Source organism: Phyllobates terribilis, unplaced genomic scaffold (assembly GCF_046119375.1).
Source record: "Phyllobates terribilis strain yellow unplaced genomic scaffold, ASM4611937v1 Scaffold_11__3_contigs__length_659146591, whole genome shotgun sequence".
NCBI lineage: Eukaryota > Metazoa > Chordata > Amphibia > Anura > Dendrobatidae > Phyllobates > Phyllobates terribilis.
Genome location: NW_027362771.1, coordinates 278,933,838 through 278,951,521, shown reverse-complemented (window position 1 = coordinate 278,951,521; position 17,684 = coordinate 278,933,838). Strand labels below are relative to the sequence as shown.

General features: G+C 41.8%; 1 protein-coding gene across 1 annotated transcript in view; it reads left to right on the top strand.

Annotated features, from left to right (window-relative positions):
- SUV39H2 (SUV39H2 histone lysine methyltransferase) overlaps positions 1-1,449 on the top strand; it is a 46,478-nt gene extending 45,029 nt beyond the window's left edge. The window contains exon 6 of the mRNA XM_073652354.1: positions 47-1,449. Coding sequence (XP_073508455.1) covers positions 47-150 — 104 coding nt within the window. The 3' untranslated portion in view covers positions 151-1,449. The remainder of the gene's footprint in view (positions 1-46) is intronic.
- Positions 1,450-17,684: the final 16,235 nt, after the last annotated feature.

Genomic DNA, 17,684 nt, shown 5'->3' with positions numbered 1-17,684 from the left:
ACCGTTAATGTAGATGTGATTTAACATTTACCTCTTTTGGTTGTAGGTTCAGGAGACCTCAGCACAGATTCTATTGAATTGAGTCCAGCTAGGAAGCGAGTGAGAACTACTTGCAGATGTGGAGCTGCTAGCTGTAGACAATACCTTTAATTTAATGTGTTTCTTAATAAATGTGTATTTTACTATGCTGTGATATATTTTAAAAGACACAATTTGAGAGATTTCCCTTTTTATTTTTGGAGTATAAAGTATGTGTGAGCTTCTAATGTGCAAAATAAATGTAACCAATTGTTTTTAGCCTGGGATAAACTATAATTGTATATCGGACATTTTATACATTTTATTATTTTTTTATGAAGTTTCCACATAAAAGTAGAAGCAGCTACAAAGTAATCAATGGGAATGAAGTAAAAACAGCAAGCCAATAGTGTTATATGTTCCAGTTTTGGTAAAAGCAGCTGACTATCTGGTGGGGTAAATTAGAAAATTGTTTTATTAAACGTGATGTCCAGGATTTTCTAAAGGTTGTCACAGCAGGAACTGCTATAAATTAATACCATTCTATTAAAATTACTCACACAAATCTGATATTTATAACCTATCCTAAGGATCTGTGAATATGTAATTATAAGGATATATAAATATCATAGCCCTGGGCAGTCCACTAATGAGGTAGTTATGGCGGTTCATTGCAGGGATTTTCAGAAACTAGACCATCATTTTGCAAATAGCTGATGTTGCCAAGGAAGTTGTTATTGGCAATTTGTGAGTTTTAAGGTATGTACGCACGGATGTGTTTAGTTTTTTTGCAGTGGATCCACTCCAAAACAAAACTTTGACTCTTCTCCACCAGGTACTTTTCAAAGACTGAAAGAAAAACTGCTCAATTTACTAAAAATATGAAAAGCAGAGTGGTTTTCCAATGGAAAATGAACCGGAAGAAAGTGCTTGTCAATTCTTTGAAGTGTTTTCTGATGGAATCTGCTCCAAATTAGGCACAGTCCTATGTGTATGTGCATACGTTGAGTATTTGCAGCAGAAAAATCTGCAAATTCTGATGTGTTGGTAGGAAAAACACAGCATAAAATACATGCGTTTTTGATGCATTTTTCCCAGGGCTGTGGAGTCAGTATGAAATGGTCCGACTCCTAAAATATATAATAAATTGGGTACAGTAATACAATACAGTATGTGCTGTAAAGTTATGAAATGTCTGTTCTATTCCTGATCTTAGGATTTAGGCTTTTAGTTGAGATGAATCTGTGCTGCACCTTATGTACACGCTCAGTAATGAGGCAGTGCTGCACCTTATGTACACGCTCAGTAGTGAGGCAGTGCTGCACCTTATGTACACGCTCAGTAGTGAGGCAGTGCTGCACCTTATGTACATGCTCAGTAGTGAGGCAGTGCTGCACCTTATGTACATGCTCAGTAGTGAGGCAGTGCTGCACCTTATGTACATGGTCAGTAGTGAGGCAGTGCTGCACCTTATGTACACGCTCAGTAGTGAGGCAGTGCTGCACCTTATGTACACGCTCAGTAGTGAGGCAGTGCTGCACCTTATGTACACGCTCAGTAGTGAGGCAGTGCTGCACCTTATGTACACGCTCAGTAGTGAGGCAGTGCTGCACCTTATGTACACGCTCAGTAGTGAGGCAGTGCTGCACCTTATGTACACGCTCAGTAGTGAGGCAGTGCTGCACCTTATGTACATGCTCAGTAGTGAGGCAGTGCTGCACCTTATGTACATGCTCAGTAGTGAGGCAGGGCTGCACCTTATGTACACGCTCAGTAGTGAGGCAGGGCTGCACCTTATGTACACGCTCAGTAGTGAGGCAGGGCTGCACCTTATGTACACGCTCAGTAGTGAGGCAGGGCTGCACCTTATGTACACGCTCAGTAGTGAGGCAGGGCTGCACCTTATGTACACGCTCAGTAGTGAGGCAGGGCTGCACCTTATGTACACGCTCAGTAGTGAGGCAGGGCTGCACCTTATGTACACGCTCAGTAGTGAGGCAGGGCTGCACCTTATGTACACGCTCAGTAGTGAGGCAGGGCTGTACCTTATGTACACGCTCAGTAGTGAGGCAGGGCTGCACCTTATGTACACGCTCAGTAGTGAGGCAGTGCTGCACCTTATGTACACGCTCAGTAGTGAGGCAGGGCTGCACTTTATATACACGCTCAGTAGTGAGGCAGGGCTGTACCTTATGTACACGCTCAGTAGTGAGGCAGGGCAGCACCTTATGTACACGCTCAGTAGTGAGGCAGGGCTGTACCTTATGTACACGCTCAGTAGTGAGGCAGTGCTGTACCTTATGTACACGCTCAGTAGTGAGGCAGGGCAGCACCTTATGTACACGCTCAGTAGTGAGGCAGGGCTGCACCTTATGTACACGCTCAGTAGTGAGGCAGTGCTGCACCTTATGTACACGCTCAGTAGTGAGGCAGTGCTGCACCTTATGTACACGCTCAGTAGTGAGGCAGTGCTGCACCTTATGTACACGCTCAGTAGTGAGGCAGTGCTGCACCTTATGTACACGCTCAGTAGTGAGGCAGTGCTGCACCTTATGTACACGCTCAGTAGTGAGGCAGTGCTGCACCTTATGTACACGCTCAGTAGTGAGGCTGTGCTGCACCTTATGTACACGCTCAGTAGTGAGGCTGTGCTGCACCTTATGTACACGCTCAGTAGTGAGGCAGTGCTGCACCTTATGTACACGCTCAGTAGTGAGGCAGTGCTGCACTTTATGTACACGCTCAGTAGTGAGGCAGTGCTGCACCTTATGTACACGCTCAGTAGTGAGGCAGTGCTGCACCTTATGTACACGCTCAGTAGTGAGGCAGTGCTGCACTTTATGTACATGCTCAGTAGTGAGGCAGTGCTGCACCTTATGTACATGCTCAGTAGTGAGGCAGTGCTGCACCTTATGTACACGCTCAGTAGTGAGGCAGTGCTGCACCTTATGTACATGCTCAGTAGTGAGGCAGGGCTGCACCTTATGTACATGCTCAGTAGTGAGGCAGGGCTGCACCTTATGTACACGCTCAGTAGTGAGGCAGGGCTGCAGCTTCAGAGTCAGGGCAATTGAGGAGTCTGAGTCGGTGGTTTGGCTTACCGACTCCACAGCCCTGGTTTTTCCCTCTCATTAGCATGGGTGAAGAATTGACATGCTGCAGAATTAAAGTAGCTGCAAATCTGCAAGGAACAAATAAGCAATGTGTGACAGACTTCAGGAATCTCAATCACTGCTGGTACTAGAAAATCATTTAGTTCTTTTGACAAATCTACGCAGAAAAAAAAGCAACAAAACTGCAATGTGTGCACAGATCCTTGAGGCTGAAAAAAAAAAAAAAAAGTCTGGAAAAAAACTCTTCAAAACTGCTTCAGGGAACTAAATGGGTGTTTTTGTTTTTTTTGTAATTTTTTGGGGCTTTTTTAAGATGTCCCAAAAATTATGAAAAAAACAAACCAAATAAAAACTGCTGGCAGTCTAAAAATAGACAGACCTGGGCTCAGGAAATGACCAAACAGATGCTTCAGGACAAAAACTGCCAGCATGTTCCTTCCTCTAGGGACACGCACCCTAAAAAAGTGATTCTGAAGCAGTTACTAGTTAAAAGAATAAAAAACTAGCTGTCATTGACAGCCTCAAAAAAACTCCAAACCTTTCTGTGACTGCAATTTAGTCACCAGAGCAAAAGCTGCTACTTTTTAGAGAAGAAAGCTGCTATCTCAAGAAGTGTCCTGGGTTGAGGACTTTATTAGCATTCTTACATAGGCGATCTTACCCAAACATCTGTCCAAATGCCTGAAGCATCAAACTTCGGGATTGTGTAGATGACCGTATTAGTCCGAGTGCGATCCGACAAAACATCGGATCGCACCTGGACCAATGTTATTTTGTGGGACCGTACACATGTCCGTCCCCCCACCCTCTCCCCGGAGAAAGTTGATCCTGGAAAAACATTTGCAGCATGCCAAAGTTGGATCCAATATTCAGATCGCTCTCAGCCAAAGAAGTCAATAAGTGCTTGGAAATCATCGAACCGCACTTGGATAACATCTGCGTGCAGTCCGATTTCCATGGACTGAGAGAATGGAAAAGATGGAGAATTTTTTTTTCTCTCAATCTCCTCGTCACACTATTCTGACACTGATCAGAGTTTGATCACAGTATAATTTTCACAATCATCCTGATTCTCTCGAATGAGAGAATCTATGGTCGTCCAAACCTGCCCTTGAAGTAGTGCGCACACATACAGTGCACCTCCATCTTTGAACACAGAAGTTTATGAAGAATGCTATGCCACAAACTAATAAAGCCAAGTATTTTTGCACTAGTCACACTTGCTCATAAAGTTATGTTTTGGGCCATCTAATAATGGCTTAGTTTTAGGTCCTCTTTAAATGGCCTATCAGTCATCTAAAAAAGAAGTGACAATTGAAGTAGGATTTTTGTGAAATGTCATTAAGAAATCTAAATTTCCCTCATTGTTCTATGGACAAGTTTTACTTTTTACCAGAATGAGCTCAAAATCTGGTGAACTTCTCTGCTCCGGGATGTATCCGCTGTGAGAGAGGAAGCTGATTCACATGTTCTAAAGTTTAGAGTCTGAATGGCTAAAAGTAGAGCTTTGTGCTTAAATCTGGCAGGTTTTTGCTTTTTTTTGTCGACCATAGAGTCCAGTGGGAGAATCAATTAATCTATTTTTGCTCAAATTCACCAAAATGGCTTACATATATGGTTATTCTTCAATAGGGTTTGAATACGAAAAACAGACCAGGTAAAATTGTACCTCACCTCTAGCCTGGACTTTACCTCTTAGGCTGTGTGCCCACGATGCGTTTTTTAAGCGTTTCCGCAGCAGCAGAAACGCTTAAAAAAAAAAAAAAACGCATGGTAGAAGGCCTGCCATGTTCCTCAATGATAATCCGCATGTGCTGTGCACATGCTGCGGAAATTTCCGCTGCGGATTATCATTGTGGAAAAAAAATGCAGCACTACCAATTATTTTGCGGAAGTGCTGCGTTTTCGCCGCCATTGACTTGCATTAGAATGCGTCAATTCCGCAAGACTGCATCTGTACTTGCGTAATTGGCGCGGTCTAATGTGCGGATGGTACCCGGGAGTGGAGGACAGGAGACTATCCTCCAGACCCGGGTACCATAGAACCTGTGAAAAAAAGAATAAAATAAAAAATAAAGATTATATTCACCTTCCGACGGTCCCCGGACTCCTTCCCTGTGCTTGCCTACAGATCGCGCAGGACTGAAGGACCTGCGGTGACGTCAGTCATATGACGGCAGGTCCTTCAGTACAGCGTACCGCATTCTGCCGGCAGCCAGCACAGGAGCGCAGCAAGACAGCAGGGGCCATCAGAAGGTAAGTATAGGTTTATTTTTTGACATTCTCTCGGGTCACACTATATAATTCCATGCCGGTTGCATGGATTTATATAATGTGACCAAGTTGTCAAGCACTTTCCAAGTGATGCTAAAATCGCTTGGAAAGCGCTTGACAACCCGCATGCGGAAATGCATGTGAAGAACGCTTCACATCCGCATGTCCCTGGCAGGAAAAACGCATGTACAATCCGCATGCGGTTTTTTTTATGCCAGGGAGATGCAGAAACGCTCAGGAAAATATCCGGAGCATTTCTGCATCGTGGGCACAAAGCCTTATAGTATATTATTTATCAGCCATGTAACATTTTCCAGGTAAACGAGTATACAGAAGATTGTAAAGGGTTATGCTGCACCAGGTAGCATTCTGTAAGAAGGATTACTCCGCCACAACACAATGAGAAGCTTTAACTGAATTGACCTCATTTAGCATTATTCTGTTGCTCCATAATGCAGAGGAATGAATCAATCTAGCATCTTTTTCTTGTATAACAACCAGTGTTTACATGCTGTGAGCTTCCAGTCACCCCTCACACTGGTATCTTCCAGCTCAGCATGAAGTCTCACAGCTGTCAAAATATGCAAATTGTCTCTTCAGAGAGGAAGAGGACTAGAACTCTAGTGCCACCTACAGGAAGTAGCCATCCTAAAAGTTAAGTGACCCTTTAACGAGCCTTGTCCCATAACTTAGGATAAAAGCCAGAACCAGAAACTCAATTTTCAGACACTGTGTTTTGGGGTACTGCCCCTTGTCAGTGCAAAGTGTGAGTTCTGGTTTGGCTGGGTGAGAGGCGTCAGACCGGTATCTAAAGGGGAACATTTCTCCTTGTGGAGAGCGACATGTTAAAGCTGTCAAAATAGAGAGACTGCGAAAAGGCCAACTTTAGTCTCCCTGTTTTTACTGACCAGGGTTATTAACAAATTGGGCTACGTTCACACAGTCGTGTGAGTTTTACCATACGAGTGAAACACCTGTTTTTTAGTTTTAACTTTTTCTATTGACTCTTAACGTACAAGTTAAAAATGGATGAACCTTGGCTGGAACCCTGAAGTGCACAGTCTGTCTTCCATGTGCCAGCTGTAACACGCATCCCCATAGACTTTAACCCTTTCATGTCTGTACGTCATATGTCGTGTCCCTGCCTTTGATGCAGGGTCGCACACCGGGCAGGATTTAATCAGCCATCATGTGCCTCAACAGCCATGGGTGTTAACCTGCTAAATTCCACTGTCAATCTCGGATAGCGGGATTTAACATGCACCGGCCAGAAGCGTGTCATTTCTCCAAGTTGTAGTCACAGCCGGGGGTCTGCTGATGACCCCCGTGCCTGTCATTATGATCCTCCTGTGAACGCCAGCCCGTGCCCGTAGCAGTGCTGATGTATAACATAAGCGATTGGATTATCACAGCTTCAAGTCCCCTAAGACGACTTAAATACAGTAAAAAGTGAAAGTTTTTAAAAATATGAAAAAAACAAAACCAGTTCAAGTCACTATGCTTTTGCCCCATTGAAAATAATTAAAAAAATACTCATTTGGTATCGATGCGTTCAGAAATGTCTGATACAGTTAGGTCCATATATATTTAGACAGAGACAACATTTTTCTAATTTTGGTTCTAGACATTACCACAATGAATTTTAAACAAAACAATTCAGATGCAGTTGAAGTTCAGACTTTCAGCTTTCATTTGAGGGTATCCACATTAAAATTGGATTGAAGGGTTTAGGAGTTTCAGCTTCTTAACATGTGCCACCCTGTTTTTAAAGGGACCAAAAGTAATTGGACAGTTGACTCCAAGGCTATTTCATGGACAGGTGTGGGCAATCCTTTCGTTATGGCATTCTCAATTAAGCAGATAAAAGGCCTGGAGTTGATTGAAGGGTGGTGCTTGCATTTGGAAGGTTTTGCTGTGAAGTAAACTTGCGGTCAAAGGAGCTCTCCATGCAGGTGAAACAAGCCATCCTTAAGCTGCAAAAACAGAAAAAACCCATCCGAGAAATTGCTACAATATTAGGAGTGGCAAAATCTACAGTTTGGTACATCCTGAGAAAGAAAGAAAGCACTGGTGAACTCATCAATGCAAAAAGACCTGGGCGCCCACGGAAGACAACAGTGGTGGATGATCGCAGAATAATCTCCATGGTGAAGAGAAACTCCTTCACAACAGCCAACCAAGTGAACAACACTCTCCAGGAGGTAGGCGTATCAATATCCAAATCTACCATAAAGAGAAGACTGCATGAAAGTAAATACAGAGGGTTCACTGCACGATGCAAGCCACTCGTAAGCATCAAGAATAAAAAGGCTAGACTGGACTTTGCTAAAAAAAAAAAAAAAACATCTAAAAAAGGCAGCACAGTTCTGGAAGAACATTCTTTGGACAGATGAAACCAAGATCAACCTCTACCAGAATAATGGAAATAGAAAAGTATGGCGAAGGCGTGATACAGCTCATGATCCAAAGCATACCACATCATCTGTAAAACACGGCGGAGGCAGTGTGATGGCTTGGGCATGCATGGCTGCCAGTGGCACTGGGTCACTAGTGTTTATTGATGATGTGACGCAGGACAGAAGCAGCCGAATGAATTCTGATGTATTCAGAGCCATACTGTGTGCTCAGATCCAGCCAAATGCAGCCAAACTGATTGGTCGTCGCTTCATACTACAGATGGACAATGACCCAAAACATAAAGCCAAAGCAACCCAGGAGTTTATTAAAGCAAAGAAGTTGAATATTCTTGAATGGCCAAGTCAGTCACCTGATCTCAACCCAATTGAGCATGCATTTCACTTGTTAAAGACTAAACTTCAGACAGAAAGGCCCACAAACAAACAGCAACTGAAAACCACCGCAGTGAAGGCCTGGCAGAGCATCAAAAAGGAGGAAACACAGAGTCTGGTGATGTCCATGAGTTCAAGACTTCAGGCAGTCATTGCCAACAAAGGGTTTTCAACCAAGAACTAGAAATGAACATTTTATTTACAATTATTTAATCTGTCCAATTACTTTTGGTCCCTTTAAAAACAGAATGGCACATGTTAAGGAGCTGAAACTCCTAAACCCTTCATCCAATTTTAATGTGGATACCCTCAAATGAAAGCTGAAAGTCTAAACTTCAACTGCATCTGAATTGTTTTGTTTAAAGTTCATTGTGGTAATGTCTAGAACCAAAATTAGAAAATGTTGTCTCTGTCCAAATATATATGGACCTAACTGTATATCAAAAAATAAAATAAATGAATCCGATCCATGAACTGCTTAACAAAAAAAAAAGTTCAAAATGACAATTTATTTTTTTTTTGGCCACTGCAATAAGAGAAGATCAAAACTTCATATCTACCATAAAATGATACCAATAAAAATGTTCACTCAGGGCGCAAAAAAATAAGCCCTCACACAAGCACCAGATCACGGAAAATGAAAACGTTATGGGTCATGGAAAATGGCAACAAAAGGAAAAAAAAATTTCTTACAAATCTTGAATTTATTTTCACCACTTAACACAGAGACCAAACATGTATAGTTTTCTTTATCATACTGACAAAGAATCATATTGTCAGGTCAGTTTTACCATATAAAAAAACAATTGTAATTGCACTTTTTTTTTGTTATTTCACCGCACCTGGAATTTTACTCCCATATTCCAGTACACTGTATTGTAAAATCAATGGTGTCATTCAAAAGTACAACTCGTCCCCCCAAAATCATGCCCTCATACGGCTATATTGACAGAAAATAAAAATGTTATGGTTCTGGGAAGAAGGGGAAGAAAAATGAAAGGATAAAGGCCTGGGGGTGAGAGTGTTAATGGCCGAGTCTGATACGCAAAATGGATGAGAGTAGGACATGCTCGGAGTGTCACGGACTGGACACAGATCAGTTTTTAAACTGGTGTGTATGGATCAGTGAAGGGTCAGCGTGCTGTTTGAGGGGAAAAAAAACGACCGCACTAAGATGTCACAGATGTGAATGTAGCCTAAGAGAGTATTATACAGTTTTCCTAATATGTTTGAGAGATGTTATTTTTTTTTTTTTATATATATATTTTGGCCTCCTTTTACTTCCAAGTTTTCCAGGAGTTGATAGGTGCTCATTAAAACTAGGTCAGGCAGTCATCAGCTGCACCAAATGTATGGCTTACATGGCTCATCTTGCTAGACAAAACATCCAGTGCTTGTTCAGGTGTTGCCATTTTTTGCCATGTGTTTTTTTTACTGCAAAAAAAAAACTCAAAAAAAACTTTGCTGTAACAGCAATGGGAATGAGATTTCAGAAATCGCGTGCACATTCTGCTTATTTTCTGCTTGCAGGTTTGAACCTTTTTAGAGCTCTTTCTCAAACCTGCAGCTTGTCAATTCTTTCAGCGATTTTCACCAAGTCAAATGAATGGGGAAAAAGACAGCAAAAATGTCTATCTTATGCAATTACTCTTTCTTTTTGCCAACACTCGAGTATTTACAGTAGATTCTTCATGCCGTTTGCATGGATTTATATAGTGTGACCAAGTTATCAAGCACTTTCCAAATTATGCTAAAACCGCTTGGAAAGCGCTTGACAACCCGCATGCGGAAATGCATGTGAAGAACGCTTCACATCTGCTTGTCCCTGGCAGGAAAACGAATGTACACTCCACATGTACAATCCGCATGCGTTTTTTCTGCCAGGGAGATGCAGAAACACTCAGGAAAAAATCCGGATCATTTTTGCATCGTGGGTTTTTTCTGGTGTCCTTCCTGAAAGGGCATGGCTGGCTGGGCTGTCTTGTCTGTTTCCACAAGTCTAAGAATTAGACAGTTTTGATAATTGGGGGTGGGGGACTTTTTTTTTTTTTACAAACTTTTATTCCAGAAAAATATGGTGTTAAGGGAAAAAATTGATTTAGGTCTCATTTACACTGTTCACTTGTCGTTTTAAATTAAAAGCATCTTTTTATGCCAGTTTAAGAACTAATCAGAAAGATCCAAGACATTATCCTTTTTTTCTCAAGAAATGTACTTCTACAGCTTCTGGTAGCCATTAAGGCCTGAAATACAGTGCAATTTGTTTCTTTATTGGGTACTCTTTTTCGAAAGGACAAAATATATGTATGAAAAGATTAAAAAAGAAGATTGACTTACATTTTCTTTCTAGGCACTTAACTAGGTCTTGAAGGGGTGTTGGTGACTGCGTTAGGACATAGTTATGTCACTGGGATGGAGTGTCAACTGCAGAGGTAGCTTAGCTGTAATATAAAGCCTGAGTGAGTGCAGGGACTGGTGCTAGTTCCGATCTAATTTTAACCACAGGTGCTGCTGACAGCTGTATTTGAGGTGTTTGAGGGAAAGCGCTTCCTCAGTCAGACCATCTGTCCCCCTGTAATGTGAATGTGGGATGTCAATTGTTTGCTTTGGCCTCTGGCTGGATATGTGCCTCTCAGTCTGAGATCATGTTCACATTGCGATATTAGAATCAGTATTTCACATCAGTGTTTGTAACCCAAAATTGGGAGCGTGTCAAAAATGCAGAAGTGGTGCAAATGTTTCTATTCTACTTTTTCTCTGATTGTTCCACTCCTGGTTTTGGCTTCTTAAAGGGGTTGTCCACTACTAGGACAACCCCTTCTTGAACTAAATGTTTGGCCCTGATAAAATACAAAAAAACCTATACTCACCTCTCGTGCTGGCGCTGTCCCAGCGGTATAGGCACTCGTGGTTCCAGAGCTCTGGTGTGGTGGAATGACACATTGTGCCCGGCCCACAATCAGCGCTGCCGTCACTATACCCGCCTTTGTACGGATTGAACTTGAAGAGGAAGCCAGGGCTGTAGTTAATCTGAGTTACTCTTAATGTTCAATCCATACAAAGGCGGGGACAGTGACGCCAGCGCTGATTGGGCGCCGGGCATCACGTGTCATTCCACTGCACCAGGGACCGCGAGTGCTGACACCACTGGAACGGTGCCAGCACGGGAGGGGAGTATAGATTTTTATTTTATTGGGACCAAACATTTTAGTTCAAGAAAGGGTTGTCCTAGTAGTGGACAACCCCTTAAATACTGACATAAAAGACTGCTGTGTGAATCAGGTCTGTGGAGTTGATGTCTGTATAAAATGGACGACTCCAACTCCTAAAATATATAATAAATTGGGTACAGTAGTTCAATGCAGTTTGTGGGGAATATTTTTTCATAAGGATTTGGGAAAGTTATGAAATGTCCTATAAATGTCTGTCCTATTCCTGATCTAAGGGTCTAGACTTTTACCTGAGATGAATCTCCGCTACAGCAAATTTATCACTTCAACATGAGCCATGTATGAGGGAGTCGAAGTTGGAGTCGGAGTCATGGAAATTGAGGAGTCTGAGTCGGAGATTTGGCTTACCGACTCCACAGCCCTGGTGTGAATGTGGACAAACATTGACAGGTTAAATAATGCACTGAACTACAAGTAGTGTAGTGTATTAACAATATAATTAATGATTACATGTTCAATTCTCATTGTGGGATTAATAAGTATTGTATAAAATAAAGTTTTTAAGTGCAAAAAAATAAACAATTTTTTGTAATAGGATAAATATGGTTTATTTATGAAAAATAACAATTTGGTATCGCTGCATTCGTAACCACCAGTACTAGAAAACGACATTATCATTCACACCACTTCAATGCCTTAACCCCTTTACGACCTATGACGTATAGATAAGTCATAGGTCGCCTCCCCGTTTGATGCGTGCTTCAGCTATAAGCCCGCATCTTTTCCGGCACATGACCGCTGATTTCATCAGCTGACATGTGCCCCTAACAGCCGGGGGTGGAATCGCGGTTCACCCATGGCTGTTAACATGTTAAATGCCGCTGTCAAACTCCGACAGTGACATTTAGCATGGCCACGCCGGAAGCACGTCACTTGCTCCGCCCATTGGCACCTCTGTCACATGATTGCGGGGCGCCGATGGGTTGGCATGACAACCCGGGGTCTGCAGGAGACCCCTGTGGTTATCAATGCCAAACTGCTATGAGCGCTATCCCGTAGCCGGCACTCATAGCAGATGAGCATTTTTGCTGCACATAGCAGGGATTAAGCCATGCTACGTGTCGCACTAGTGATCAGATGATCGCAGCTTCAAAGTCTCCTAAGGAGACTATTATAACATGTAAAAAAATAAATAAATAAAGGTTCAAATCGCCCCCCTTTTGCCCCATTCAAAATAAAACAAAAAAAAATACACATTTGGTATCACTGTGTTCAGAAATGCCCGATCTATCAAAATATAAAGAATTAATCCATTCGGTAAACGGCGTAACGAGAAAAAACAAACGCCAGAATTACGTCTTTTTGGTCGCCGCAACATTGCAATAACTGGCGATCTAAACATTGTATCTAGCTCCACATGGTATCAATAAAAATGTCAGCTTGCCGCACAAAAATGTAGCCCTCACCCGGCCCCAGATTCCGGAAAATGGAGATGCTACGGGTCTCCGAAAATGGTGCCATCCAAAAGTTTTGGTTTTTTTTTTGTTTCATCATGTTTGGTAGCCACGAACTCACAATGACCTGGGAAATCATAATGGCAGGTCAGTTTTAGCATTTAGTGAACATGGTAAAAATACAAACAAAAAACAATTGTGGAATTGCACCTTTATTGCAATTTCATCGCACTTGGAATTTTTTCCCCCGTTTTCCAGTACACTACATGGTAAAAATCAATGGTGTCGTTTAAAAGTACAACTAGTCCCGCAAAAAAAAAAGCCCTCACATATTGACAGAAAATATATTTATGACTCTGGGAAGAAGGGGAGCGAAAAAACAAAAATGGAAAAACCCAATGTGGTAATGGGATTAAAAAAAATGAAACCAGTGCCAAAACTGCTGCTTTTGTTCATCTTACAGTGCAAAAAAAAAGATCAGAAAGTCATACCTATCCCATATGTATTTATTGGGTTCAATAAAAATGACAGCTTGTTATACAAGAAACAAAAGCAGTCTTACAACTCTGTAACCAAAAATGAAAAAGTGATGTCAGAATCAACCAAAAGAAAAAAAAAAAAAAAAGTGGCTTTCTTGTGCAAAAGTAGTAAAGCAAAGTATATATGTATTTTTTTCCTTACATCTGCTTCCACAGTTCAGCATATATACAGTACTCATATATACACTCTTCAACATTGAAATTGCATTACCAAGAAGGAAAAGATGTGAAATTATGGCAATCTGAGAATCTAGACATGTTAATGTGCAAATGCTGAAATAATGTAAACAACATTTTTGAAACATCGCAACTCATTCAGTATAGTTTGAGTGCCACGTGCAGAAATGTACGCACTTACACACTTTTGGCATGCTATCAGTGAGGTTATTAATGGTTGTTTGAGGAATGTTCTGTCACGTTAATTGCACTTGGGCACACAAATCTTTAAAGGGGTTTTCCCACAAACAAAAAGTACATATTAATCAATAGATCTTAGAACAGTAATAACTTCCACAATTGGATGTGTTTAAATAAAATGTTCCTGTGCTGAGATAATCTTATAGAGTGGTGCTCACCATTATTGGCACCCCTTCATTTTCTTCATAGACTGGTACATTTAAATTTATTTCTGAAGATATTGTACAAAGTTATATCCTCGGGATTTTTCAATTAGTTGTCCAAAGTAATACAACAATAAAACATTATTTTTCAACTCCCATGTTGCAATTACAAAGAAGAAGCAGAATAAACCGCATGTGCAGCAATAAAGGCACCCCCAATTAATACTTGGTTGCACACTCTTGGCATTGCTGACAGCCTGTAACGATTCTTGTAGCCATCTATAAACTTCTTGCACTTCTCAGCTGGAATTTTCTCCCACACTTCCTTTGCCTTTTGTTCAAGCCCTTAAATGTTTGCAGGGTTCTTTTTCCCAATGGAAGATTTCAGTTCACCCTAAAGATTTTCTATAGGATTTTGGTCAGGACTCATTGTTGACCATTTTAAAACTGTCCATTATTTCTTTTTCAACCATTCCTGTGTACGTTTGGATGTGTGGTTTGGGTCATTGTCTTCCTGGAGGACCCATGCTCTTCGACTCAAACCAAGTTTTCTTACACTGGGTAGGACCTTTCGCTCAAATCTCTTGATAATTTTCTGATTTCATGATTCCTGTGATACGGTCAAGGCCTCCAGAACCAGACGCAGCAAAGGAACTCCACAGTAAGGTGTTCTTTTCCTTATAAGCTTCATTGCGCCATGTGCAAACAAACTGTTGCTTTGCATTGCCAAAAAGCTCTATTTTTGTTTCATCTGTCCACAGAACATTTCCCACAAGGATTGTGGTTTGCCAAGGTACTCTTTGGAAAAGATCAGTCGTTCCTTTTTGTGTCTTTTGTTCATCAATGGTTTCTTCCTTGGCCTTCACCCAAAAAGCTCTGCTTGGTTTGGTGTGCGGCGTATGGTACTTGTTGAAACCATGACCCCAGACTGTTCTAGGTTGGCCTTCATGTCTTTGGAGGTTTGATGTTGGTGCGAATGGTGGGAAAAAAAACACCTTCGAAGACATCTCTTGTCAATTTTCCTCTTTCCCCCATGTCCATGGAAGTTCTTGATGGCTCCATGCTTGGCAAACTTTTTAATAACATTGCGCACTATTGAAACTGGGATACCAAGGTCTTTGGAGATGACCTTATACCCTTTGGAAGTCTCCTGGCCAGTGGGGGGGAGCATATATAGATATTACAGCATCAGTATTTGGTCAGTATTTTTTCTCAAGAGTGGGAGCCAAAACCAGGAGTGGGTGATAAATGCAGAATTGGTGACTTGTTTCTATTATACCTTTTCTCTGATCGTTCCTAACCTGGTTTTGGCTCCCACTCCTGAGAAAAATTACTGATCAAACACTGATAGTGGCCATAGCCTTAGGCTTCAAATCGTATCTACACAAATCATCAGAAGGCATTTGCACGACATTGGGGCTACAAGCCAGATGTCCAGTTATACGTTCAATTGACTTCATGCCACCACTCTCAAATGCAACCAGTGGACATAGCAGAATGGCTGTTTAACAGAATGGAGGTCTATCCTCTTAAGTGATAAGTTCCACTTTATCCTCTCAAAGAAGTCCCAGATTCCTGTCGTGTTTTCCCCCTTGTTCCACTGAGCATTTCCAATGAGGGACCTAGTGTTCCACGGGGTCCCTCATTGCTGATGTAGGTGTGGATGCATATTACAAGCACCACTCCATTTTGCCACTATCCCCTGATGAACCCATAGAATGAAGAGGGAGGGGGGGGGGGGGAGGAGGAAAACGCATCTGGAATCTGGGACTGCCTTGAGATGATACACAGAACTGTGAATTACATGGAATATTTAACTGCATGGTCAGAATATCTGCTGTCAGAGGGATATTGTTGCCCTCAGAGTGGGTTCTGTATATAAATACCGGTATATTTTTGGGGAATGAAATCATAGTATTTACTTCCTCTCCTCTGGCTTTCAATTTGAGCATTATGACATTTTGAGTATTATGGGTGTAGGAGTTATTTACATATGGCATTTATGATGTTTATTGCCTTTATGACATAGGTCTGCATTTGCATCATTCCACAATTTTTCATCCCCCCTATAACCCATATGCATGTCCAAAATATGATCCCTTATTAAGGATCTATTTTCCACTATCTGCCAATTGGCAGCAGTTTAGTATTATATACAGTGAAGGAAATAATTATTTTATCCTTTGCTGTTTTTGTAAGTTTGCCCATTGACAAAGACATGAACTGTCTAGGATTTTAAGGGTAGGGTAATTTTAACATTGAGAGATAGAATATCCAAAGAAAATCACATTGTATAAATTAGATGCTATTTATTTGCATTTTGTAGTGAGAAATAAATATTTGATCCCCTACAAATCATTATGAGTTCTGGCTCCTACAGACCAGTTAGACGCTCCTAATCAACTCATTACCTGCATTAAAGACAGCTGTCTTACATAGTCATCTGTATAAAAGACTCCTGTCCACAGACTCAATTAAATCAGCCAGACTCTAACCTCTACAACATGGGCAAGACCAAGGAGCTTTCTAAGGATGTCAGGGACAAGATCATAGACCTGCACAAAGCTGGAATGAGCTACAAAACCATAAGTAAGACGCTGGGTGAGAAGGAGATAACTGTTGCTGCAATAGTAAGAAAATGGAAGAAATACAAAATGAATGTCAATCGACATTGATCTGGGGCACCATTGAAAATCTCACCTCGTGGGGTATCCTTGATCATGAAGGTGAGAGATCAGCCTAAAACTACATGGGGGGGGACTTGTTAATGATCTCAAGGCAGCTGGGACCACAGTCACCAAGAAAACCATTGGTAACACATTACGCCTTAAAGGTTTAAATCCTGCAGTGCCCGCAATGTCCCCCTGCTCAAGAAGGCACATGTGCAGGCCCATCTGAAGTTAGCCAATGTTAGCTGGATGATTCTGTGAGTTATTGGGAGAACGTGCTGTGGTCAGATGAGACAAAAATTGAGATATTTGGCATTAACTCGCTGTGTTTAGAGGAAGAGAAATGCTGCCTATGACTCAAAGAACACCATCCCCACTGTCAAGCATGGAGGTGGAAACATGATGTTTTGGGGGCGTTTCTCTGCTAAGGGCACAGGACTACTTCACCGCATCAATGGGAGAATGGATGGAGTCATATACTGTAAAATCCTGAGTGACAACCTCCTTCCCTCCACCAGGACATTAAAAATGGGTCATGGCTGGGTCTTCCAGCAAGACAATGACCCAAAACATACAGCCAAGGCAACAAAGGAGTGGCTCAAAAAGAAGCACAGTAAGGTCATGGAGTGGCCTAGCCAGTGTCCAGACCTTAATCCCATAGAAATCTTATGGAGGGAGTTGAAGCTCCGAGTTGCCAAGCGACAGCCTCAAAATCTTAATGATTTAGAGATGATCTGCAAAGGGGAGTGGACCAAAATTCCTCCTGACTTGTGCGCAGCCCTCATCATCAACTACAAAAAAGTGTCTCACTGGTGTCCTTGCCAACAAGGGTTTTGCCACCAAGTATTAGGCTATGTGCCCACGATGCAGAAATGCTCCGGATTTTTTCCTGAGCATTTCTGCATCTCCCTGGCAGAAAAACGCATGCGGATTGTACATGCGTTTTTCCTGCCAGGGACATGCGGAAGTGAAACATTCTTCACATGCATTTCCGCATGCGGGTTGACAAGCGCTTTCCAAGCAATTTTAACATCACTTGGAAAGTGCTTGACAACTTGGCCACCCTATATAAACCCATGCAAACAGCATGGATTTATA